Here is a 26469-nt window from a genome sequence, read left to right on the forward strand (position 1 = left end):
TATTGATAGAATCTAACATGTACGAATTAGGCTTAAACTTTTATTTTCTAGAACATTGAATGAAACATTCCAAAATTATAGTATTAAAATTTTAGGTTTAGTTGTTAGAATTAGTTTTAGGGAGGTTTCTATAGATTATGTTAAAAAGGCTACTGAATCACTTCTGTACAAATTCAAAAGGAGGATTTTCAAGTAGTTAGAATAAGCTCCTGAGCTGTATGAAGACAGAGACTTGGATTTTAATGAATTATTTGATGGTCTCATGGGCTGTGGTAAGGACTTTACATTGTTTTCTGATCATGATGGTAAACTAGCTGCCATTGGAGATCTAATTTCCTTTATTTTGAACAGGATTTTAATTAAAGTTTTTATACTGTAGCTGTTCAGGGGAAAATAAACATTTTTGGAGTATAATTTAGACATAATGAGGATTGAGAAACATCATTCACCAAACAAGAAACAACACAATCATCAGGATACACAGTGGGCCACAAGTCAGGACTCAACTCATTGGTGCCATTGATTAATTAGGTTCTTGTAGGCAAGATACCTTTATCTCCCTTGGACTGACATTTACTTTCTAATAAACTAAAGTTAAGAATATCTGTTTTTGGACTTCCCTTGTGGTCCAGTGGTTAAGAATCTGCTTGCCAGTACAGGGGACACAGGTTAGATCCCTGGACTGGGAAGATCCTACAGGCTACAAAGCGACTAAGCCGGTGGACCACAGCTACTGAATCTGCATGCTGCAAAATACTGAAGCCCCCGTGCCTTAGAGCCTGTGCTCCGCAACCAGAGAAGCCCCCACAGTGAGAAGCCATGCACTGCATCTAGAGAGCAGCTCCCACACACCACAACTAGAGACAAGGCCAGGCACAGCAATCAAGACCCAGCACAGCCCCCAAATAAACACATGATCCTAGGAGGGAATGCAAAATGTACAGTCAATTTAAAAAAATGATAAACAACATTATTTAAAAAATAAGAATATCTGTTCTTCACCCAGTGCCCTCCTATGGTCTTTCAGTATTGTTTCTCATTAAGAAGAATCAGGATTCTTTGGAGAAATGGATGATATCAGGACTGGGTCAGGAATAAGTAAGATAACCTGGGACATTTGTTGAGCCAAAAATCAAGGAAACTACTAAAGACAAGAGCTTTCCAAATTGGAACCATTGAGCATCAAAAAGAATAATGACTGCAATAGATTGAAATGATATAAAAGTGAAATGTAGAAATGTGTAAAAATCCACAAATTTGTAGTGATACTTTTTTTAAAAAAAGTTTATTATGGGAGTTAACTGAGGCACCAATAATACCTTACTGTGACAGCTGAGCATGAACTATTTTGCAGTAACCAGATAGTGCTGGCTTACGAAGGGAACTTTTTTTTTTTTTTAACAGAAAAATCCCAGCTAATAAATGCAGAAGGAATAGTAGAATCAGAATATCATACTTGTATCCCCTAATAAAATACTTGATTCAGGAAAGGATTGTCCATGTTTTAAACTATACGAACAAAGGGAGGTAGGGAGCTTTACCATTTGAGGGATCATAGTGTTACTGCCTGAATCCACTCCTGGAACTTAGCATCATTAAAAGTAGGATAGCTAGGTAGTTTGTATTCCCAGGTGGAATATTCTTGTCTTCTTCCCCCACAGAGAGTTAACTTGGATCTAATTGAGGCTATAAGGCTGACTTTCAGTTTACAGGGATAGAGGAATGAGTTAGATGACACTGGAAGAGTCAGATGCTGGACTTTCTCCAGGATAGTTGATCTAGTTTCTTTAGTACGATGTGGCAAGAAAAACGAAAGGGGAAAGAAGTGGGCATTGTAGCTTAATCTGAGAGAAATCTGAGAGAAATCATAGCAGCAGTTAACATCTCCACCAAGGAAAGAAAGATGTATGTCCCTCAGGATATAAAATGATAGATGTGAGGGTAGTTCAGACTATTCCTAAGAAACACATCATTGCTTTAAATGTTTAGCTTTGCTCATTAGAGTCATTCTTGATTGTGGATATAACCTTAAAGAGCTAGATAAGCAAATTATTATATATGCTAAAAGCAAAATGCATTTTAAAAAGTCAGTGGAAGTACAATTATTTTTTGACAGATTTATAAGTTTACCACCAATAAGTTTACTTGTTTTTGTAGACATTACCTTAAGGAGATAGATACTTCGTATGATACAAAATAAATAGTGTTTTTTAAAAAAACCAACAGAAATATATTTGCCTGTAAATAAAAAAAAGTGAAAGGAGCAGAAAAAAACACTTGAAGATAAAGGAGTCAAGAGTTTTCAAAAATAACAAAACACAATAGTATACAAATGGAAGAAACTCAGAGAACTCCAGGAAGGATTAAACACTCATATATACTAGACATACACACACACCTAGACATATCGTGGTCAAATTGCTGATCAGTGGGATCAGGTTTTGTCATCCTAATGCATCCTTTTATAATAAAGTTTTTCAAAGCTTTTCATGTAGTTCTTCCAGCAGCCACCAATAATCATTGTCTGAGTCCACCCTTTCTTTCGGGATTTTTCTCCCCTAAAATACCATTCCAATTTCTGCTTGCTAATAACACTAGATCTTCCTTTTATTCTAACTTTTTTTTTGTTGCAATGAGAATTTTAATTTATGGCCAGAAATTTTGTTTTGCTATCATCATATTAAGAATGAATATGAATCAAGGGAACTGAAAAACGAATATGAATCTCACAAAGATATGACTGGCTGTATGGATGCTAGAATGATTAAACCAATTATATATATATATATATATATATATTTTTTTTTTTTTTTTTTAAGAAAAGCTATTTTTACAAACATCTCTTCATTTGAAGTTTTTTTGTTAGGAGACTATATTAGAAAATCTTTGGAGAAAAAAGCAGTTCATTCAAGGGATTAGATTAATTCCATGAGTCAAAGCTTGTTTCATTTGGCAGAAAAGCAATTGAAGTGGTATTAATAAAATATTATTTTTAGTATTTCTTGTTTTAATTCTGCATTTAAAGGTTTTGGGGTAGGTGGGAAAGTGTTTCTTTAAAATTTAGTATGGCCTTCATAAATAATTCTCCCTGTATGTGCCTTTTTCCTTTTTGATTCTTACCTTCATTTGTTCCTGTGACTTGACTCCTGGGGTTCTAACTGAACTAGTTGATCCTGATGCCATAAGAAGGTATTTATATTTCTTGGTTTGGCTTTGTTGGCTCCTCAGGTTATCCTACCTTGCGGATAGAGAAGAATGACCTGAGAAGTGTCACTCTTTTGGAGGCGAAAGCTAAGGTGAAGGATATCGCAATATCCAGGGAGAGGATAACTCTAAAAGATGTACTCCAAGAAGGTACCTATTCTCTCAAAATCAGGTTTTCAAGGAAGATTTACTGTTAGTATAAATATTTTTTTGTTTCACATTTTAAGAATTTCATCTCATTTCATCCCTAAGGATAGAAAGCAGTTCAGTTCAGTTCAGTTCAGTTCAGTCGCTTAGTCATGTCCGACTCTTAGAGACCCCATGAACTTCAGCATTCCAGGCCTCCCTGTCCATCACCAACTCCCGGAGTCTACCCAAACCCATGTCCATCGAGTCAGTGATGCTATCCAACCATTTCATCCTCTGTCATCCCCTTCTCTTCCTGCCCTCAATCTTTCCCAGCATCAGGGTCTTTTCAAATGAGTCAGCTCTTCACATCAGATGGCCAAAGTATTGGAGTTTCAGCTTCAACATCAGACCCTCCGATGAACACCCAGGACTGATCTCCTTTAGGATGGACTGGTTGGATCTCCTTGCAGTCCAAGGGACTCTCGAGAGTCTTCTACAACACCACAGTTCAAAAGTATCAATTCTTTGGCACTCAGCTTTCTTTATAGTCCAACTCTCACATCCATACATGACCACTGGAAAAACCATAGCCTTGACGAGACGGACCTTTGTTGGCAAAGTAATGTCTCTGCTTTTTAATATGCTGTCTAGGTTGGTCATAACTTTCCTTCCAAGGAGAAAGTGTCTTTTAATTTCATGGCTGCAGTCACCATCTGCAGGGATTTTGGAGCCCCCCAAAATAAAGTCAGCCACTGTTTCCCCATCTATTTCCCATGAAGTGATGGGACCAGATGCCATGATCTTAGTTTTCTGAATGTTGAGTTGTAAGCCAGCTTTTTCACTCTCCTTTCACTTTCATCAAGAAGCTCTTTAGTCCTTCTTTACTTTCTGCCATAAGGATGGTGTCATCTGCATATCTTAGGTTATTGATATTTCTCCCAGCAATCTTGATTCCAGCTTGTGCTTCTTCCAGCCCAGCGTTTCTTAGGATGTACTCTGCATATAAGTTAAATAAGCAGCCTTGACGTACTCCTTTTCCTATTTGGAACCAGTCTGTTGTTCCATGTCCAGTTCTAACTGTTGCTTCCTGACCTGCATACAGGTTTCTCAAGGGACAGGTCAGGTAGAAAGCAGTGCACAATTTATTTCCTGTATAAAACTGATCTTTATTTTCCCTTTCTTTAGATTTTTAACTTGCCTTATTAAGCTTTGAAACGATTTTGATATTCAAGTATATTAAAGCATGATTATTAGTGTTTATCACCTTTAAAAGGATATTTCCTGTTTAGTTCTTGTCCAAAGATGATCACTTGCTCACAGGCCTTTTTGAAACAGTCTAAGTAATTTTCTCTGTGATGGAAAGTACAGGGGTTCCAGCAGAAGGAGATGCATCGGTATTGGAGTTATGCCCAAATTCCAGTCTCAGTCCCACAGTTTATTACCTAGATGACCTTAGAGAAATCATTTCCTGTCTTCCATAGCCAGTTTCCTTGTCTGTAAATATGGGCTTATGTTTTCTACTTTAGACACGAAGATTAGATGAACTGATGTACATTACATGAAGTAACACATGATAAGTGTTTGAGAGATAAGACCCTGCCCTTCCCTGTTTGCTGGTCCTTGCTTTCTTTTCTGAGTTTCAGGGTATTGACTGGGGACAATGCTGAAAGAAGAGGACAGAAATTAATAATAAAATGCTTTACTGAACTCTTCAAGTTGTTCAATAGACAGTAACTTTCCCCTTCCATAACTCAGTTTGAAGTGTTTTAGATGCCTGTGAGTCATTCTGAATTCATCTGTCAGTTAGAGATGCTTGTTTGTCAGTCACAGCTAAGGGAGGGGCTTGAACTGTCCCAGAGGCAAATAGTCATTAACGGAAGCAGGTTTTTATTGTGTGTTTTTGAATGTATAAGGAGAGTCCATTTTTCTCCTTTGTCATTGCTCTGAGGCTCAAAACTCATAAATGTCTCTGTGGATAGCCCATTACTGAGCTCTAGTGCTCCTAGCTGTATCGTTAGTTTGTTTAGGCTATTTCAGAATGAATTCTCATAGACAGTTTAAATACATCTTTTCTAAAAGCAAGTTAAGATGTTTTGTAGTTTAAAAAGAAGAAAAATAAAGATTTGAGTCTTTCTCTGCTAGGGCTGGAGTAATGTTGATCACATTTGGCCTTGTTATATTTAAGTTGTATTGTGCCAGAAAATTTTGTACTTATAATTTTATAAGCATTATCATATGATCTCAGTAATTATTGTTTTTCCTTCTAGGTACTTTTGGGCGTATTTTCCATGGGATTTTAGTAGATGAAAAAGATCCAAATAAAGAAAAACAAGCATTTGTGAAAACAGTTAAAGGTAGGATTTGTTCCCATCCTGTCTCCATAATACTTTTCTGTCTAAGGTGGCTTATGCCAGTGAAATTGTTTCAGATTTTCAAAGTGTGACATACCTTTCAATCAGTCCATGTTAATTTAGCTCATACAGGCTAACTTTTAGGAGATTTGTGTTGTTCTTATTAAGGTATAGAAAATAGAAGCTAATAGTTGAGACATTATGCATTTGTTAGATGGTACTCAGAAGTAAAAGTCATTCAGTCATGTCCGACTCTTTGAGACCCCATGGACTATAGAGTCCATGGAATTCTCCAGGCCAGAATACTGGAGTGGGTAGCCTTTCCCTTCTCCAGGGGATCTTCCCAATCCCGGGATCTAACCCAGGTCTCCCGCATTGCAGGCGGATTCTTTACCAGCTGAATCACTAGGGGAACCCCAGATAGTACTCAGGCTTCCAGTTAAACTGCATCCAATTAACTTCTTTTTTCCTATATCTAATATTATGTTTTTCCTAGGTTCCAATTATTTGGTTTTTCCTTCTTAAAAAACATCTCAGCACCCCCTATCCTCAGTACTGAGGAATTGTAAAGAAAAAGATGAACCACTGTACCTTATGTGAATAGCTGTTATTTGCCCTCCTCTCACTCCTGGTACCCCCTTTTTTTGCTCTTACATATAATTTGCAAAAAGTATACATTTGTGTGTGTTCTTTCTTGGTAGAGTTTTACAGATACAGCCATAGTTAGAATTGCTGCCCCATGAGGTATTTACATTGAAAATTTTGATAGTTGCCAGATTGTTTTCTAAAAGGTAGTGCTTAGTTTATATTTTCATAAACAGAATACCTATTTTCATATGTTCACCTTTTGGAGAAATATATTGCTTAGATTTTCACTTACTGATTTATATAAAATTTTCAGTTAGAGATTCCCTATAAAAATGTACTAGAATATTTTTAATATGGTTTATTGCCTAATACTGGTAAATTAGCAAACCTTTTTATGATATTAAAATTTTAATGCTTTATGATTGGTATTTATAAAAGCTTAAAAGTCCCTTGGACTGCAAGGAGATCCAACCAGTCCATCCTAAAGGAGATCAGTCCTGGGTGTTCATTGGAAGGACTGACGTTGAAGCTGAAACTCCAATACTTTGGCCACCTGATGCAAAGAGCTGACTCATTTGAAAAGACCCTGATGCTGGGAAAGATTGAGGGCAGGAGAAGAAGGGGACGACAGAGGATGAGATGGTTGGATGGCATCACCGACTTGCTGGACATGAGTTTGGGTAAACTCGAGTTGGTGATGGACAGGGCGGCCTGGCGTGCTGCAGTCCATGTGGTCTCAAAGAGTCAGACACGACTGAGCAACTGAACTGAACTAAAATAATGCTTAGTTGAGTCTATTTGTTAATTTTAAGAGAAGGAAAAAATGTGGTAATTTAAAGAGTGCTTAATGCCTGACAGTGTCTGATCTAAGGTGAGATAACTAGAATATTTTAGAAAAACAAATTTAGCATTTCAAATGCATAAATTGAAGGTAAAACTAAATTCAGTTTCATGAGTAGGAAGTGACAATTTTATGAAGTTGACAACGTTAACTTATAAGAACTTAGGTTTAATGTTAATTTATAAGAATTTATGTTTCTAAATTTACTTAAAGGAATTCTTGGAAAGTATGAAGGGCTTATTACGTTTATCATTTCTAAAAAGTTGGATTGTACTAATCTAACCAAAAAAATCTTAGGAATTTACTTTCTTTTAATTTAGCAAAATTGTTTAAGGATGCTACAAGCACAAACTTACGCTTTTCTTTTCTAAATAAACGATTTAACACTGCGTTCGATATTTATTCATTCACTTCTCCTAACCGAAAAACACTTTTAAAAATGGATATTTAAATTTGGTCCCACTAGGTTTTCTGACTAGTGTTGAAGGATACTTTACATATTACTCTTTGTAAATGTAAAATTTGAGCCCTAATTTTAATAACATCTGTCTTTTGTTACACTTTCTCCACTTTTTAAAGGAAACATTTCCCCTTAATTCTAATATTTCTTCTGAGGTTTGTAAATATTCTATGGATAATTTAGAACTGAGCTAATATTAATTTGTTCTGAATAAATGTAAAATTAACTAAAGAGGTTTCTATATAGAATTGGGTTGATTTAGGATTGGAATAGGGGAGAGAAGGAAATAATAGTGATAAGAAAACACAATGCAGATACTGGGACTGTTTCACAAGATAAGATTTCTCTGTCTGTATACATTTGCATTGTAGTCACTTGCTTGTTTCTGTATCTTACCACTGTAATTATAATGTTCTCTCTGAGTTATACGGAAACCAGAGAAAGCACAGTGAGTCCTTAGCCAAGATACGGTCATGGTTTGTGTGGGAAACACAGAGGAAGTGTACTGACGACAGTATTTGCTTTAAAATTGTTTTATAGCTCCACATGATTGTCTCTGAGATTTATTCTTTTGGAATGTTATTATTTTTTAATTGAAGCCGCATAGAGCTGACAAAGTTCTCTCACAAATCTGTGTGCTTTGTTACATGCTGTATAATTAGAAGTACAGCTAAAAATACAAAAATAAGTTTTTAAAAGATCAGTGACCTTTCCTTTAGGCATAAGCACAAAATTGGAGTTTGGCTTCTTAAAAAGTTCATAGTTTTTCACAGAAACTTAATGGATATGCTAATATAAATTTCCAGAGATTGAAATTAGGAATCTGAATTTCACACATTGAATATTGTGAAATTGAATTCCATAAAATAAATTAATTAATTTGAGGTTAATTAAGTTCTTATTTTCTTTTGTAACTTCTTAGAAATAAGTAGGCTTTTTAAAAATCATTTTGTTCTTTCTTGAAACTTTTAGAATGTAAATTATTGTGTAGTCTTCTTTTCAAATACATTCATTTTGAGTTAGACCTTTCAGTATTTAAAGTTAAAAGGCTAGGGCCAAACTAGGTAAAGAATCCAGGAAAGTGGTTTTTCCTTACTAAATGTATAAAATTATTTTCCCTCAAAGTTTTCTTAGCTCATTATCCAGCTCAAGTGTCCCTTGCTTAATAGAATGCTTATCAAAGTTAAGAACTTGAAAAATTATGCAAAACATGACACTGTGAAATTTACTTCTTATTTTACTTGGATCTCTGTACTAGCTGGCAGGAAGATAAACTCTTACCAATTAGGTGCAGACCTCCAACTATTACTAGTTTTAAATTCTAAAAAATCCTTCCAGCCCCCAAATACTGATAGTTCTGACCATAATTTCATTAAAAATTATTTATATTACAAAAAGAGTAAAAAAGACATATCCTGCCATTTACTGAATGATCCTAAATTTTAAACAGTTTCTAAACAACTAAAATTTATTTCAACAGACATTGGGGTAAAGTGATTTTTCCAAAGTAGCAAGTGTTTCAAGTCCTTGGGTTTGTGTCTACCCATTTTGTATACCTACAGAAGTTTTAAGTGAAGCCATCTGGAGTGATTCCATGGGTTAGTCTTGGAAGTAAGTGAAATTAATAATTTCTCAGCTTTGCCAGCTCCACTTTTAAGGAATGTGTATGTAATCACGGTGCTTGTGTTTAGTGGTCTGGATTTTACTGATGGTTCAACATTTTCCTAGGTAGGACTGGGAGCTGGATGTTGGCTTTTCCAGTCTTTGTATCTTCTTCTCCCTCCTACTGGATTGATCATAAGATGTGTAAATTATTTTTTTTTTTTTTACTGTTGACATACATTATTGGTTTCTTTGAAATTATTTTTAAAGATATACTCTTGACTTTGTTTTTAGTATCTAAAAACCATTTTAAAAAATTAAAATTCATTTTCAGTTACATAATGAAAATATACTATTCACTTAATGGAAATGTTCTTTTCAAACAGGAAAGAACATCCTCTATTCTATTAAGATAGAGGAATCCTTATAGATTTGTACAAATATTTGATGGCTTTGGATTCTTTTGAAGGTGAAAGGTATTAATAAATTGCATTATTGTGTTTTATTTCTAAAACATTGAACTAAAAGCCAATTTTAGTTCTTTTTGTTACCTGGAGAGAAAACCATGAGTTCAGAAGCTAAAAATAAAATGGAATAATCCTACTAATTTTGACTAGTATATGAAAATTAAATCTTTTTCTACTAATGTAGTGGTAGTTCTTTTTGTTTGTCTAGCTACATAGAGGTAAGAAGGAAACAATAAAATGCACCACAGTCTCTTGTGGGCATTCTTTTCTAGTTTGTTTGTAAAGTTAGAAAATTTAAACGGGACAGAAAAGTACAAAATATAGCTCTCCTACCTCTAAAAGTAGCCACCCTAAAGAATTTCTTATGACTCTTTACCAGTAAGAAGAAAAACATCCAAATATATCTAATTTTCAAAAACCATTTTTTACAATAATTTTTATTGGAGTATAGATGATTCACAGTGTTGTGTTAGTTTCTGCTGTGTAGCAGAGTGAGTTAGTTATACATACACATATGTCCACCGTTTTCGCTTCTTTTCCCATATATGTAGGTCATTACACAGTACTGATTAGAGTTCCCTGTGCTATACAGTAAGTTTCTGTTAGTTATTTTATATATAATAGTGTGTGTAAGTCAATGGTTTATCCCTCTTTCCCTTCCCCCCTTAGTAACCATAAGTTTGTTTTCTACGTCTGTGACTCTATTTCTGTTTTGTAAAGAGGTTTATTTGTATGATTTTTTTTAGATTCCACCTTATCATGTGATATTAGCCTTTCTCTGTCTGACTTAATTCACTCTGTATGACTGACTCTAGGTCCGTCTTCATTGCTGCAAATGGTGTTATTTCATACTTTTTTATGGCTGAGTAATATTCCATGTATATATGTACCACATCTTTATCCATTCCTCTGTTGATGGACATCCAAATAAATTTGATTTTGTAATATAGCTGATCCCATAAACATAGTTTTCTACCTTGCTTTTAAAATTTAATGTATCTTGTAAATATTCCTGTGTCAGTGCATATAAGTCTGATTTTTAAAATTAAGATATCTGCCTAATGTTCTTGCATGCTAACATGTAACTAGGTCTCTGTTGATGGGCACTTTGGTTTTTGGTTGTTTTGAGTTTTTTGCTGTTACAACTGAACAGTATTCTTGTTAAGTTATGTATAGATGAGTTTTTGTGAGTAGACTTTTAGCAGTGGGATTGATGATGGTACATAGTATATGTATTTAAAAATTTTGTTAAGATGTTGCTTCCTCTACCTAACCAAGATGCTGTTCATCTTGTGCCTGTTTCCTTACACTCTTGCCCAAACTGGCAGGTAGCTGACTTTTTTGTCTCTTCCAATCTTAAGAGGAAAATGGCATCTCCTAGTTTAATTTGCTGATGACTCAGACCGTAAAGAATCCCCCTGCAATACAGGAGACCCGGGTTCAATCCCTAGGTTGGGCAGATCCCCTGGAGAAGGGAATGGCTACCCACTCCCTTGAGAATTCTTGCCTTGAGAATTTCCATGGACAGAGGAGCCTGGCGGGCTACAGTCTGTGGGATCGCAAAGAGTCACACAACTGAGTGACTTTCACAGTTTAATTTGCATTTCTTTATTTAGGAATGAGGCACAAAATCCTTTTTTAATTTTGCTGATTCTTTATGTTTCTTTTTTAAGTAAACTGTTTATATCCTTTGCCTATTTTTCAAATTTTTTTTTTCCTGTTGTATGAACTCTAAGGGGAGGAAATTGGCACAGAGTCAGACACGACTGGAGTGACTTAGCAGCAGCAGCAGCAGCAGCATGCCTTATGTGTTACAGATATTTATCCAGCCTATTACTTTCTCTACTTTGTTTGTGAAACCTTATTTAATTTCAGCTTTATGTAGTCAAGCTTATCCTTACTGGCATTTGTAAATATTAACCTTGTCAGTGAGATTCTATGTACTACAATAGAATTTTAGGCTAGACCTGTTTAGATTTACCTAAAACTTTTAATGGAAATTTACCATATAGTCTGTTATTCAGTCAGTAAGTCACATCTGACTTTTTGTGACCCCATGGACTATAGCGCTCCAGGCTCCTCTGTGTACCACTCTCTCCTGGAGTTGGCTCAAATTCATCTTGATCAAAATTCCAGCAGGTTTTTCTCATAGAAATAGAAAAACTGATGCTAAAATTAATGTGGAAATGTTAAAGATAAAAAAACAGCCAGAATAATCTTGAAAGAAAACAAATTTGGAGAATTTACACTATATTTGATTTTCAGATATAGTAGAAAGCTACAGTAATCAAGAGAAGTGTTATATAGACAAGATCGATGGAACAGATTCAGTTCAGTTCAGTTGCTCTGTTGTGTCTGACACTCTGCAACACCATGAAATGCAGCACGACAGGCTTCCCTGTCCTTCATTATCTTCCAGAGTTTGCTCAAATTCATGTCCATTGGGTCAGTGATGCCATCCAACCGTCTCATCTTCTGCAGCCCCCTTCTTCTCTTGCCTTTAATCTTTCCCAGCATCAAGATCTTTTCCAGTCAGTCAGCTCTTCATATCAGGTGGCCAAAGTATTGGAGCTTCAGCTTCAGCAACAGTCCTTCCAGTGATTATTCAGAGTTAATTTCCTTTAGGATTGACTGGTTTGATCTCCTTGAAGTCCAAGGGACTCTCAAGAGTCCTCTTTAGCACCACAATTCAAAAGCATCAGTTCTTTGGCTCTCAGCCTTCTTTGAGATAGTTCCTTATTAATATCAGAAAATATTGGTGTCATAAGTGTAATATTATCATACCATATATGACAATATTTTTTTCTTTATATACAGATCAAGCTTCTGAAATTCAGGTGACAATGATGCTCACCGAAAGTTGTAAGCTCCGAGGTCTTCATCACAGGTGAGAGGAGAAACCACTCAGCATTTAAGTATTAAATACACTTAATATATTATAACATAGTATGCTACGTTTTTAAAAAATGTTGTAATGTTTTCTTAATTGAAAGCCTTTTTGGAATAGCTTAATTTTATTCCTAAATATAAAAATGAAATGCATGCTCATTGCACAAAATTTAAAAACATAATAAAATGTAAAGAAAAGTATATAAGCCCACATCTAGATAATTATAGCTGAGCTTTCAGGAAAAGGCTTATATTTATGTGTATATCTCCCTTTAAAAAGTAGGCTAATGATATACGTATGCTAAAAACATATTTGTTAGGAAATTTTGCGCATATAGAGCAGGGGTCCCCAGGCCTGTTAGGAACTGGGCTGCACAGCAGGAAGTGAATGGTGGGTGATCTAGCAAAGCTTCATCTCCCGCTCCCCGTTGCTCGGTTTACCACCTGAATCCCCCCGCCCCTGCCGCATCTGTGGATAAATTGTCTTTTACAAATCCAGTCCCTGGTACCAAACAGGTTGGGGACCTCCAATGTAGAGTACCAAAGACCAGAATATAAACACCAGTAAGCCCGCAGCTTACATTCATTGATAGTTTACATTTTGCCGTTTGTGCTGTGCATGTGTATGTATCATTCATTTATTTAGATACATATAGCTAGATAGGTAGTTGTGATTGTGGAAATATTTTAAACTAAATTGGATATCTCAGCACTTCTAATGCATTTCCAGCATGCATTTTTCCAAAACGTTGAGAATATTTTCCTACAAAATCACAATACTATTATCTTTAATAAGGTTAGCATCCTTCTTTATAGCAAAACAATGTATCTAACTTTTCATGTAAGTAACTATAGATTCATATCCATATTTAAAAAGACTACTTATAGTTCATTAAATGGTGCATCAAATTTTATTTAACCAGACTCTTATCATTAGTTTTCAGTATGATTTTTTTAAAAGATACATATAGTTCTATTATATGAAGAACTTTTTTAAAAAGCTTGATAGCAGTCCTTTTCAAGAGCTATAACAAGATATTCTAACTTCTGAGCCAAAAAGGGCATAATTATAGTATCACATTATGTAGCGGTATCAGTGTTTGGGCAAGGTGTTTGTTGTTTTAAAGCACTATACAGAGTCAGTTTAATTTGTGTGCCTACTGGAAGTTTGGTCACATATGTTTGAAAAATGGGAGGGTGACCATCCTTATTGGAAGATATTTATAGACTTCTAGGAAAAAATAAAGTAATATATGCAAAAGGCATTATACAGTGTAATTTTTGTGTACTTTGAGCAGTTACTTGAGTTCTGCAAAAAAAATGACTGTGCAGTTTTATTTTTGAATTTTATTTATACTTCAATTCATATTCAAAAGAATTTGAGGACCTAAAAAGGCAGCTATAGTAAGATCAGAAAAATGGTAATGAAAACGAAACTGAGGTTTTTGGCATTGTGATGCTGGAAAAGCCAACAATAAGGAGACAAAGCAACTCTTAGCTTCTGGGCAAGCAAGGCTGAAGGAAGTATTAAAATTTGTTAAATCTCAGTATTAGAAGAGAAGGAAATGTATATGTTTCCTGGTGGAGAAAAGATTTTCTGGCTTCATACTCTGAGACAAATGTCTCATTAGGTTTATCATATATTTTGGACATTGATTAAGTTAATGAACATTGAAAATAAAGCAGCCAGAGACTTTTGAAAAAAATTGACCACACAGTAATGGAGGGCTAAAAATGTCCTTTTGAAGGATTAAAAGTCGTGTACTTTTAAGAATATTAACTTCCATTGGCCTGATTCACTGATTTAGTCTAAGAATAGAACTCATTTGAAGAGGAATGGATAGATAACTCATTCCTTAGATTATATTTTCTGAAAAAAGCTACATTTTATTTCCTCTGAGTAACAAGATAAGAACTGGGTAATGATGACCTGGGAAATGTTCTTGTTGACAGTGTTGGGAGTACTTGATTTATCATGCTGACCCTCGGAGGGAGAAGCAAAATGTTAAATACTAGTGTATAATATTAACCTAATACTTAGGTGCTTAGCTAGTATTCTTACCCTGATGAAAGATCTACACCACATCAGCACAAAAGTGGGTGGCAGGGATAAAAATAGACAAAGCTAGAATTTTCTCATGAAGCAGTTTTATATCCATGGTATCCCAAAGATGCTTTGGCTGAAAAATGTTCAGAGCAAGCATTCGTAGCATTTTCTCAGGCAGCTTTAAGCTACAGGATTTTCCAGCATCCAACTAGGATGAATTAGTAGCCACAAGATACCCTCTGGAGAAGGAAGTGGCACCCCATTCCAGTATTCTTGCCTGGAGAATCCTGTGGACAGAGGAGCCTGGTGGGCTGCTGTTCATGGGGTCACACAGAGTCGGACACGATTGAAGTGACTTACCAAGATACCCTTAGATGGTGGAATGGGATGACTTACTGAATTAGTGATATTTGTTACTGAACATTCAGTGATTAGGAACAGTCTTCTAAAGATAGGTTATGGTTTGATCCTGATTAATTTTTCTTTCCAGTCATAAAGTGATACCAGGACTCCTAGGTTTTAAATTAGCAAAACTCATTGTTAATATGTAGAATGTATATGGTTCTTTCTACTCATTGTAGGAATTTATTTCATTTATAAGGGGACTAGGGTCTACATTTCTTTTTGACCCCTAAATTAGAGGTACCAAGGGAACATTTCATGCAAAGATGGGCACAATAAAGGACAGAAATGTCATGGACCTAACAGAAGCAGAAGATATTAAGAGGTGGCAAGAATACATAGAAGAACTATACAAAAAAGATCTTCATGACTCAGATAATCACAAAGGTGTGATCGCTCACCTAGAGCCAGACATCTTGGAATGTGAAGTCAAATGCTGAGAATGCTGAGAAAACTCAGCAGTGGCCACAGGACTGGGTAAGGTCAGTTTTCATTCTGGTCACAAAGAACGGCAATGCCAAAGAATGTTCAAACTACTGCACGATTGCACTCATCTCACATGCTAGCAAAGTGATGCTCAAAATTCTCCAAGCCAGTCATCAACAGTACATGAACCGTAAACTTCCAGATGTTCAGGCTGGATTTAGAAAAGTCAGAGGAACTAGAGATCAAATTGCCAAGATCCATTGGATCATCGAAAAAGCAAGAGAGTTCCAGAAAAACATCTACTTTTGCTTCATTGATTAAACCAAAGCCTTTGACTGTGTAGATCACAACAAGCTTGGGAGAATTCTTCAAGAGATGGGAATACCAGACCACCTGACCTGCCTCCTGAGAAATCTGTATGCAGGTAAAGAAGCAACAGTTAGAACCAGACATGGAACAATAGACTGGTTCCAAATAGGAAAAGGAGTACGTCAAGGCTGTATATTGTCACCCTGCTTATTTAACTTATACGCAGAGTACATCATACGAAATGCTGGGCTGAATGAAGCACAAGCTGGAATCAAGATTGCTGGGAGAAATATCAATAACCTCAGATATAGAAATGACACCACCCTTATGGCAGAAAGTGAAGAAGAACTAAAGAGCCTCTTGATGAAAGTGAAAGAGGAGAGTGGAAAAGCTGGCTTGAAACTCAACATTCAGAAAACGAAGATCATGGCATCTGGTCCCATCACTTCATGGCAAATAGATGGAGAAACAATGGAAACAGCGGCAGACTTTATTTTCTTGGGCTCCAATATCACTGCAGATGGTGACTGCAGCCATGAAATTAAAAGACTTGCTCCTTGGGAGAAGCTATCACCAACTTAGACAGCATATTAAAAAGCAGAGACATTACCTTGCTGACAAAGGTCTGTCTAGCAAAGCTATGGTTTTTCTAGCAGTCATGTATGGATGTGAGAGTTGGACTATAAAGAAAGCTGAGCACCGAAGAATTGTTGCTTTTAAACTATGGTGTTGTAAAAGACTCTTGAGAGTCCCTTGGACTGCAAGAAGATCAAACCAGTCCATCCTGAAGGAGATCAGTCCTGTCCATCCTGAAGAAGATCAGTCCTGGTTGTTCATTGGAAGGACTGATGCTAAGGCTGAAGCTCCAATACTTTGGCCACCTGATGTGAAGGACTGACTCATTGGAAAAGACCCTGATGCTGGGAAAGGTTGAAGGCAGGAGGAGAAGGGGATGACAGAGGATGAGATGGTTGGATGGCATCACCAACTTGATGGACATGAGTTTGAGCACTCCAGGAGTTGGTGATGGACAGGGAATCTTGGTGTGCTGCAGTCCATAGCGTTGCAAAGAGTCACACACAACTGAGCGACTGAACTGAACTGTCTAGACTGCTCGTGGCTATGTGTGTGCATTTGTTTATTCATTGTTTTGTTCTCCTTTATTAAGTGCCCATTTTGCACTTGGAACACTGCCAGGCATGAGGGTTAAAAATGAGAATGATCTTCAGTAATCAGATTATAGAATTTATCAAGCAAATTCAATATACTCAGCAACAAATGACGCCTGGTTTCTGATTTTACCTTTTTTAAAAAACTAGATGTGTAATTCATCATATTTACTTCATTATTTACCTTCTATGATTAAGAGTTGTAAAGGACTGAAATATTTTAAAGCATTTTGAAATTCTGTTCACTCCTTTTTCCAGTGGAATTTTTGAGAATAATTTTTATTGTAAGTTAAAATAGCTGTATAAATAAAAGATAGCTATCAGTTTACTTAAATTCCATTAGGACTGCTTCATAAAAAATACTTGAGCTATTTTTCTTGTGGTTTGACCCTCCATTGGCCCAAGAGTGCCTGATGGTAGGCACTTTGCTGAATGCCTCTCGACTCTCATGCTGCAGGCCCACTCGGCAAGACGGAGAATTGTACTAGTTCTTGTCTCTACTCCCCCCGGAACCTACCTTTCCGTTATACACCTGCTTCTGCTCCCATCCACTCTTTTTATAGATCCCAGACCTTCCTCTTTATCATCCTTCCCTTTATAAACTGGGAAAAATGAAGAGCAGCCATCTGTTCTTTGAAAGAATTTTGTGCAGCGTGTTATTTCTCCTGGAGGGCTTTTAAATAAAGAATAAATGCTTTGATCTCATCCAGCAAACTTACTGTGCTTGAGTCAGATTCCTTTAACTCTGCTTAGTGAATTTCAGTCATGAGGAAAGGAGCAGAAAAATAATTTGGAAAGTTAAAGAGATTGAACAGCTCTTCACTTACCTCTGAAGTCATAGTAGGTTCACTTAAACCTGAGTGCACACCTGTTCATCATTTTTTCCACTTTTATTGATAAATAATTGACATATCACTGTATAAGTTTCAAACATAAAGCATGATAGTTTGATTTATATATATTGTGAAATGATTACTGCAGTACATTCAGCTAACATTATCTTCTTATATAGATACAATAAAAGGGAAAGTAAGAATAAAGGAAAAAAGTTTCCTCCTTGTGATGAGAGCTCTTAGGTTTACTCTCTTAACCACTTTCCTGTACATTTCTGCAGCAGTGTTAGCTGTAGTCATCAGGTTGGCTCAGAGGGTAAAGTGTCTGCCTGCAATGCAGGAGACCCGAGTTCAATCCCTGGGTTGGGAAGATCCCCTGGAGAAGGAAATGGTAACCCACTCCAGTATTCTTGCCTGGAGAATCCCATGGACAGAGGAGCCTAGTGAGATACAGTCCACGGGGTCGCAAAGAGTCGGACACGACTGAGTGACTTCACTTCAGTACTTATAATGAGAAGTCCTTGCCTTTGGATCACCTCTCTCCAATCTTCCTGCTGCAGTTATTTTAGGATGTATGGGACTTGGTGTGAAAAGAATCTCTGTCTTGCTTCCCTGGTAGGGAATATCCAGTGATCCAGGGGAAAACAGGGTTTTAGAATCAGATGAAGACTTGACTTTTTCCTTCATGTGCTTGCAGTTGTTCTTGGCAGATAACCTTATCACTTACCCCTGCATGGATTACCTCCTCTGTGAAGTGGAACTAATCATCGCTGCCACTCCCAGGCTGTAATACAAGCAGAAGCCTTACAGAGAGGTTACCACATACAAGTTTACTGATCTAGTCTTCATTTTCCCGGTTCCTCAGGATCAGTGCTTTCCGTCTTAGTAGCTCCTGCACAGCAGAAGGGGGGCCCATAGCTTTCACTTGTGCACTGTTAGGCCAAAATTGTGTGACTGCGGTTTTAATAAATATATACTCAATTGAAACAACTTAGGAAATACAGAAAAGCAAGGTAGGAATAATCTAAAGTCCCACAACTCAGACAACAACTCTTGGCACATTTCTGTGCAGAGTTTTGTTATTTCTCTACTATATTTGTAATTATCCTGCAAACGTGTGAATTTTGTATCTTGCTTTCCTATAATGTAAGCTTTTACTCATATTCTCATAGCATCTCTTTGTGACTACTTGTTTTGTATACTAGCCTATTATTTGGCTGTACTTTCTTACTTTTGGACAGTCATGTTGTTTGCAACTTTTTAGTAATAATCCTGCATTAACAATCCTTGTTCATATAGCTTTATGTTAAATAATGTTTCCTTATTTATATGCTTAGAGACAATTTTCTAAGTTAAGGAGGAGAAGTGTTTTTAGGTTGTCATTTGGTGTTATTTTTTAGATATTTATTAAATGCTTATTTCTGTGACACAGAATACAAAGCATTGGGTATTTTAAAAAATTCACTTTAGTTTTTGCCATCTAGGAATTTTCAGCTTAGTGGGGGAAATGAAGTATTAATAATTATGTAAAAAGTTATGTAACTTTGGGAAAAATTATTTCCAGTACCAGTGGAAGAGATGTCACTAGGCATAGGATGTATGTATTTATGTCTGCCCTGGAGATTTTAAAAGGAACAAGTTTTTTGTTTTTTTTTTTAATTACATGCTTGGCTTTTTGCATATCACAGCAACTTTGTATGGTTGGGGGTGTCCCTATGTTAGAGATGTGGAAACTAAGGCCAAGAAAGATGATCACATAGACAGTAAATGGTAAATTTAGGATTTAGAAATCTCATGTGAACTGCTAAGAACTCTTTGGCTTTGTGAGATAGTTTTAGGCTCTTGATTATCATTCTTTTCTGTAGACTGCATTGGGGCCCTTTTTTTTTTAAGTGTTGCTAATGAACCAACTAAGCTATTACCATATGCTCATGATCAAGTCATTTTTTGGGTCTCTCTCTGATTACCCTTTAGAATAACGATTTAGTCTGGCTAGAGTAGTATCTTAGAAGAATCTAGTCCACAGGAAATAGCTTTTGAGTTTTTTCCCTATCAAGAAAGTGGATACATGGGAAGCATTAAAGTCTATTCCAAAAGAGCTTTATAATTTTACAATTTAAATGGTTATATATTTTTAAATAAGTTTGAGATTTTCTTGTTTTCTTTTAGGTTATCTTTATTTTACTACTTTTAATTAAAAATAGCCCCCTGAAGTTTCAGATTTCACTTGTGTTCTCCTGATTTCTTATTATTTTATAGAAATCTTCTTCCTATTACCAATGTGTGTATAGAAGAAGGAGAAAAGCCCATGGTGATATTGCCTTACATGAATTGGGGGAATCTTAAATTGTTTTTACGGCAGTGCAAATTAGTAGAGGCCAATAATCCGCAGGTGAGAAAAATTTGCCCAAATACCAATTATTTGCCAGTAGCTTCTAAATAATATCTTTGAAAGTAGATGTTAACATACAAACTGTTTAGAAGACTGCAAAAAGAAACTCACACTGAACCAGAAGGTGTTGCTAACCTGTTGATTTAGAGGAAGATGGTTTGTGATTCTTGTCTTGAGGCTGGTGCTGAAGGTTTCCCATTGTGTGTTATTCATAACCACCTCAGACCCTCTGTAACACCATCTCAGTCATTTTCCTGATAATTCTTTGAAGGTACTTGCACTAGATCTTCCTTTTAGAAATGAAAATAGACCTTACAGAGGTCGTACTCCCTCCAAAATCTGGTGATAGCCAGAGGTATACATTGTGGGGAATAAGGTGATAACCAGGATTTCCAACAAGTTGTTGGAGGCTGTGTCCCTCAGCATCATCTGGGGAAAAATTTCATTCCTTAACCTACAATTCAGGCACACTGGCTTCAGAGAGCACATCAGAGTTAGCTGTAAACTTGCATTAGTTTGAAAATGGTCTCTAGGGGATAACCTCCTATAAAATAACAAATTATTGAATTATAAACATTAGAAATATGGAGAATTCAGCATTCATTGATCAGTTGTTTATTGAGCCACTACTGTATATTCTGGATTTTGGGGTGATATGCCTAACAAATGAGAGATAGTAAACTAAATGGTCAACTATAAGGACTATAGTAGATATAAGAAGCTATGGGGACATATTCTTAGTCAAGAAGTAGCTTTTTAAAACTCAGTGTGCAGGTATAAAGAAAGTATTTGGGGATGGAGTAAGATGTGGGATAAAATAAACAACTACCATTAATGTTTTTGTGCTAACCACAAGCATTGTCATTTTCTGTTACCTCAGGCAATTTCTCAACAAGACCTGGTCCACATGGCTATTCAGATTGCCTGTGGAATGAGCTATCTGGCCAGAAGGGAAGTCATCCACAAAGACCTGGCTGCTAGGAACTGCGTGTAGGTGCCATGACTTGTCACTGTGGTTTGATGTTCAGCGCTCCCTGGATTTGGGGTTCTCTCGAGGAGTCACAGTGGGGATTGTGTTGTATTTAAGAGTGACTGTGCTCCTTATTTTTTTTCAATATGCTGATTGTATTTGATGTTCATGTCTTTCCTTTTCAGCATTGATGACACACTTCAAGTTAAGATCACAGACAATGCCCTCTCTAGAGACTTGTTCCCCATGGACTATCATTGTTTGGGAGACAATGAAAACAGGCCGGTTAGGTGGATGGCTCTTGAAAGTCTGGTTAATAATGAGTTCTCCAGCGCTAGTGATGTGGTAAGTGCTGAGACGCCCATATAGCAACAAAATGTAGAAGAGGCTCCGAACACTTTGAGTGTTTTCCACTTTTTGTAATCTAGTATCTGTTCCCCGAAATTTTTTACTCAGAAACAAGTGTAGTTAGCTCCCTGTCAGCTAATTTGTGGAGACGAGCTGCAACCCAAACCATGGACCATCACTGTGTGTAATCTCATTCCATCCTCACAATAACCTGTGAGAGAGAGGTAGACACCATCCCAGTTTTAAAGGTAATGATATTGAAGATAGGCTATTTAAGTCTCAGAGTGAGCAAGTGGCTGTCAGATAGTAAAGATTTATTGTTTTCTTTTTTTTTCAAATGACCTCTTCCAGGTTTTATGGCCTGTATAATTTATAATTCCCCAGATGTCACTCTCTTCCCCCTTGTCAGTGTCTAGGTGGTTCTGTTTATTCAAGGAGATCATATAGTGGGATCCTTTAAACTTAGCAATGTATAGTTTCAGAAGCCACATTTATTGGTGTGTATTTTGCAGATATTTTAATTGTTTTTAATTTCTGTCACATTTTAGTTTGATTTAGAAAATTATTTTTCTGTCTCTCCCTTACTGTGCTTTATTATTATAGCTGAATATTTAGAGATTAGGTAAAACTTCTGCTTCCAAGTCCCCTGTATCAACCAGGATCTGTTAGTGTTGCATGTAAAATTTTGTAGGGTAATTTGCTTCAAAGTTTCAGCTGTACAAATCGGACTTACCATATCATTGTATCCTGGGTCTCAGCGATTTATTTATAATATAGGGTTACCCTTTTACTAAGTTTGTGTCGTTTAAGGACTTCTCATTTAATACACACTTTTTTTCAGTGTATTAGTGTCCTGTGCTTGCTGTTGTTTACACCCTTGGTGGTAAAACAGCAGAGATTTATTCTTTCACAATTGAATTCCGGAAGTCACATGTTTGAAATCAGGGTGTAGGCAGGACCATGCTCCCTCCAGAGCTCCTAAGGGAGAAACTTTCCTTGCCTCTTCCAGCTTCTGGTGGCTGTTGGCATTCCTTGGCTTGTGGTTACATCTCTCTGCTCCATGTTCATATCATCTTATCCTCCATGTGCTTGTCTCTCAAAACTCCCTCTACCTCTCTTACAGTGATATGTATGATTGCATTTAGGACTTACCTCAAAATCCAGAAGTTACTACTCTCAAGGTCCTTAATTTAATCACATCTTTTGTCATATAAGGTGATATTTATAGATTTCAGGGATTAGAATGTGGACATATCTTTGTTGCCACCATTCAATCCACCCCTCAGTAATTGAAGTTATTTAATATTTCCTTGTTGAAAGCAGGTATTCCAGTTTAAACCCTTTGAAATGAGAATAATTTATTTGGGGAGAAACCTTCTCTTGTTATTATAATCTTTTACTTAAAATTTGTTTTTTCTTTGTCAGAAATTAGGTTGGCTATTTGATATATTGTGCCTTTCTGCAAACCAGGTGTCTTGATAAAATGTACTCACTTGATGCGAATGAACAATTTACATATGTACTTTTTAAAGGTTTTTTTTTTTTTTTTTCCTGTAAATGAAGGTCTTTCATTATGCGTATCTACAAAATTCTGTTTTAATTTAATTTAAAGTCAGCTACTCTCTGGAAAAATAAAGTAAAACAGCTTATCTGACACTTGTCAGATGGGCAGAGTAAATATTGATGATGGGGACTTCTCTGGTTGTCCAGTGGCTAAGACTCTGTGCTCCCAATGCAGGGGCCCAGTTTCGATCCCTGGTCAGGGAGCTAGATCCCACATGGCGAAACTAACAGTTCGCAGGCTACAACTCAAGATCCCACATGATGCAACTAAGACCCAGTGCAGCCAAATAAAAATGAATATTAAAAAAATATATGGATGATGATAAGAAGGATGTTTTCTGCTTCTTGGAGCAGCTGCTAAGGTTAATAGTGGATAGAAACTAGCTTCATGTTGCGACAGTCTTTGCCTGCCAGAGGCGTGGGTTCTGCTGGAGAATGGGTGGAAGTGGGAGAAATAAATGTTGATTCTTAGATACAGAGCCCTGAGGGTTCAGCTTGTATGCAGCGGGGAACTAGGTCTAGTCTGTTCTTCCAGAGCTGTGATAATAAAACTTCTCTAACATTAATGTCACAGAGTTAAAATTCCAAGTAAAGCAGTACAGATACACAAAGCAGCTTACATAATTCCATAGTTACGTAAAGAGAACCTGGACTTCTTTGCAGGGAAGGAGGGGTGGCTTTTTTGTTTTTTATGTTTATGTTTCTCAAATGATATTTTTAAAAAGGAAGGTAGAATTTAGGCCAGCACACAGCTGCTACCTTGAATGACAGTAAAGACCGGTTATATTCAAGTGCTTGTTTTTCAGGTTGCAAAACCCATGTTCAGAAGTTCTGAATAGTAGATGAAATACCAGTTTCTACACCAAGCAAAACTGTTCTCATGGGGGCGAAAATTGAGTTTAACTTTGGTATTAGAACATAATTCTAAAACATAATATCGGTTGAATTACAGCTGTATGGTTTTCAAATTCACCCCTGTAGTAGGAAAGCCTACATATGAACACTTTGAATGTAGAAAAGTAAAAGAAACTTTCCTTACATTTTCTTTGAAAATATCATTCCATAGTTGATTTAAAAGATTAATTTATTCATCTCTTTCGGATGTTAATATTCTTTTCAGTGGTTGATGTTAAAATTTTATGATTTTATTACTCATTGAAATATAGCATAGTTGCCTTAGCAGACATGAGGTGGCAGTCATGGTGAACTCAAAACTAGTCTAACAGGCAGGAAACCTGGACATATTTCTGAGATTACAGTCTTCAGGAATGCCATATAACTTCAAGGGATTGGGGATTGTTTGATTATTCTCTTAGAAAAATTTTCAGAGGGTATGCATGATGGTACTGTTTGGTTGTACAATGAAAATCCCCAAATATGCATGCTTAACTTAATGCATCTGCTTATTTCTGTTTAAGTATTCCATTGTATATTTAAGCCGTATTAGGAAATTTTTTAAGGAGATATTTTTAGTAACACTTATCACATATTTCACTGGAACTCCAGAGCAAAAATTAGATGATACACTTCCACTAATGAGGTTTCAGTTAATAATATATTTCTAAGCAATATGATCTACATCTCTTCAGCTTGGTAGACTGTGCTGTATTAGCTGGCAGAGTCCATGTAGAGCATACATTGCTTAGTTAAGCAAATATTTCAAAATCATAGTTCAGTTAAGTTCAGTTCAGTTCAGTCACTCAGTCGTGTCCAATTCTTTGCGACCCCATGAATCGCAGCACGCTAGGCCTCCCTGTCCATCACCAACTCCCAGAGTTCACTCAGACTCACGTCCATCGAGTCATTGATGCCATCCAGCCATCTCATCCTCTGTCGTCCCCTTCTCCTCCTGCCCCCAATCCCTCCCAGCATCAGAGTCTTTTCCAATGAGTCAGCTCTTTGCATGAGGTAGCCAAAGTACTGGAGTTTCAGCTTCAGCATCATTCCCTCCAAAGAAATCCCAGGGCTGATCTCCTTCAGAATGGACTGGTTGGATCTCCTTGCAGTCATAGTTAGGATCAGTTATTCTTACTGTTACTATATTTTACAAATTTTACAAGAGTTCATATATAAGAACTTGCCTTCCATCAGGATATAGTCATACCAAATACCCTGTTACTTGATCACTTGATGGCTTTATTTTTAAAAATCACCACAGTCTTACTGGTAAGAAGCTTAACAGGAAGATTACTTTAAAATCATCTCTACTTTGAGTGTGTCAGCATAAACTTGAAATATCTGTGTGACCCAAGTTCTTCGGAGCAGTATTTAGAACATGATAGTGAACATACCCGTCGATTTACATTTAACATGGTCAGATCCTAAAAGGTTCAGATTTGTCTTCTTTAGATTCTTATAATGTCATTTCTTTTAAGATAGATATATTTTCCCTTAAGTATCTTTTGTCTTGGATAATTGAGATTGAAAGGAATGAAAATACCTTTCCGTTTCCTGTGACTCTGATGGGACTTATTTAGTGTAAAAATCCCGCCTTTCAGTTTGGTGAGATTGAATATTTTTTGAATTCTTATATTAAAGCACACGTATTAAATTGCCTTTTAACTTTGGTATTGAAAATGTATAATCATGTATTCTGATCCCACTTATCCTTTAAGGACGGAGTTGGTTTTTTTTTTTTTTTAATTTTGAAATTTTTTATTTTATATTGGCATATAGCCATTTAATAATGTTGTGATAATTTCAGGTGGACAGCAAAAGGACTCAGCCATACATATACATGTGTCCATTTTCCTGGAGTTGGGATTTTAAAAAACTACATTTAACAGTCTACTTTTGGGCTGTAAAACTTCATTCAGAGTCAAATGCAAAATAAGTAGTGTAACCTCCATTCCCACCAGAATATCTATGCGTGTAAAATACCTGTTTTAGCTATTAATGTAACATCAAACAAATGGTATTACTGCCTTGGAAGGGACATTTTCTCTGCCCTTTAAAAGACCCTTAATATTTTTGCGTTCCTTTATATTTAAAAGTTCTCCTTGTAAATACATTAATGTTTTCCATCTTAAAAATAATACATTGCATTTCTGGCTTGTGTTTTAACAGTTTTTACTGGAAGGATTCAATATTTCACTATGTCGACATTCTTAGAATGTTAATATAAGCTTTTAACTGTTGAATGTAGGAAATATGCACAATTAGATTTGACTAGTTATAAATCTCTAATATTATTCTAAGATATGATGTCATCCTAACCATTCTTAAGAATTTCTGGATATTGTTTTTATTCTGTTTTCATCAGATGTGGTACTGCCATAGTTTTTTTTTTTTTTTTTTGGTGACTTTCTTTTCCTTTATTTGAAAACAGATTTCTTGATTTATATCTTCTTTGAATTATTTAGCTAATTATAGTAGCTAACATAATTCTTTTAAGAGGCTACCTTCTATTAAGAGACAAATGCAATTAGGAATGCACAATTAAGAGTTTTTCATGGTAGTTTTCTTGTCTTTGTGGTATT

General features: G+C 36.1%; 1 protein-coding gene across 3 annotated transcripts in view; it reads left to right on the forward strand.

Moving 5' to 3' along the window:
- The window catches only part of RYK (receptor-like tyrosine kinase), a 108738-nt gene that overhangs the window by 54023 nt on the left and 28246 nt on the right, over nucleotides 1-26469 (forward strand). For 2 of the 3 annotated variants that reach the window (XM_027545648.1, XM_027545655.1), the window contains exons 8-13: nucleotides 3220-3354; nucleotides 5601-5687; nucleotides 12460-12529; nucleotides 19977-20109; nucleotides 20990-21099; nucleotides 21265-21424. In XM_027545648.1, coding sequence (XP_027401449.1) covers nucleotides 3220-3354; nucleotides 5601-5687; nucleotides 12460-12529; nucleotides 19977-20109; nucleotides 20990-21099; nucleotides 21265-21424 — 695 coding nt within the window. The remainder of the gene's footprint in view (nucleotides 1-3219; nucleotides 3355-5600; nucleotides 5688-12459; nucleotides 12530-19976; nucleotides 20110-20989; nucleotides 21100-21264; nucleotides 21425-26469) is intronic. The other variant, XM_027545653.1, reaches the window with a different exon arrangement.

This window comes from Bos indicus x Bos taurus, chromosome 1 (genome assembly GCF_003369695.1).
Source record: "Bos indicus x Bos taurus breed Angus x Brahman F1 hybrid chromosome 1, Bos_hybrid_MaternalHap_v2.0, whole genome shotgun sequence".
NCBI classification, from domain to species: Eukaryota; Metazoa; Chordata; class Mammalia; order Artiodactyla; family Bovidae; genus Bos; species Bos indicus x Bos taurus.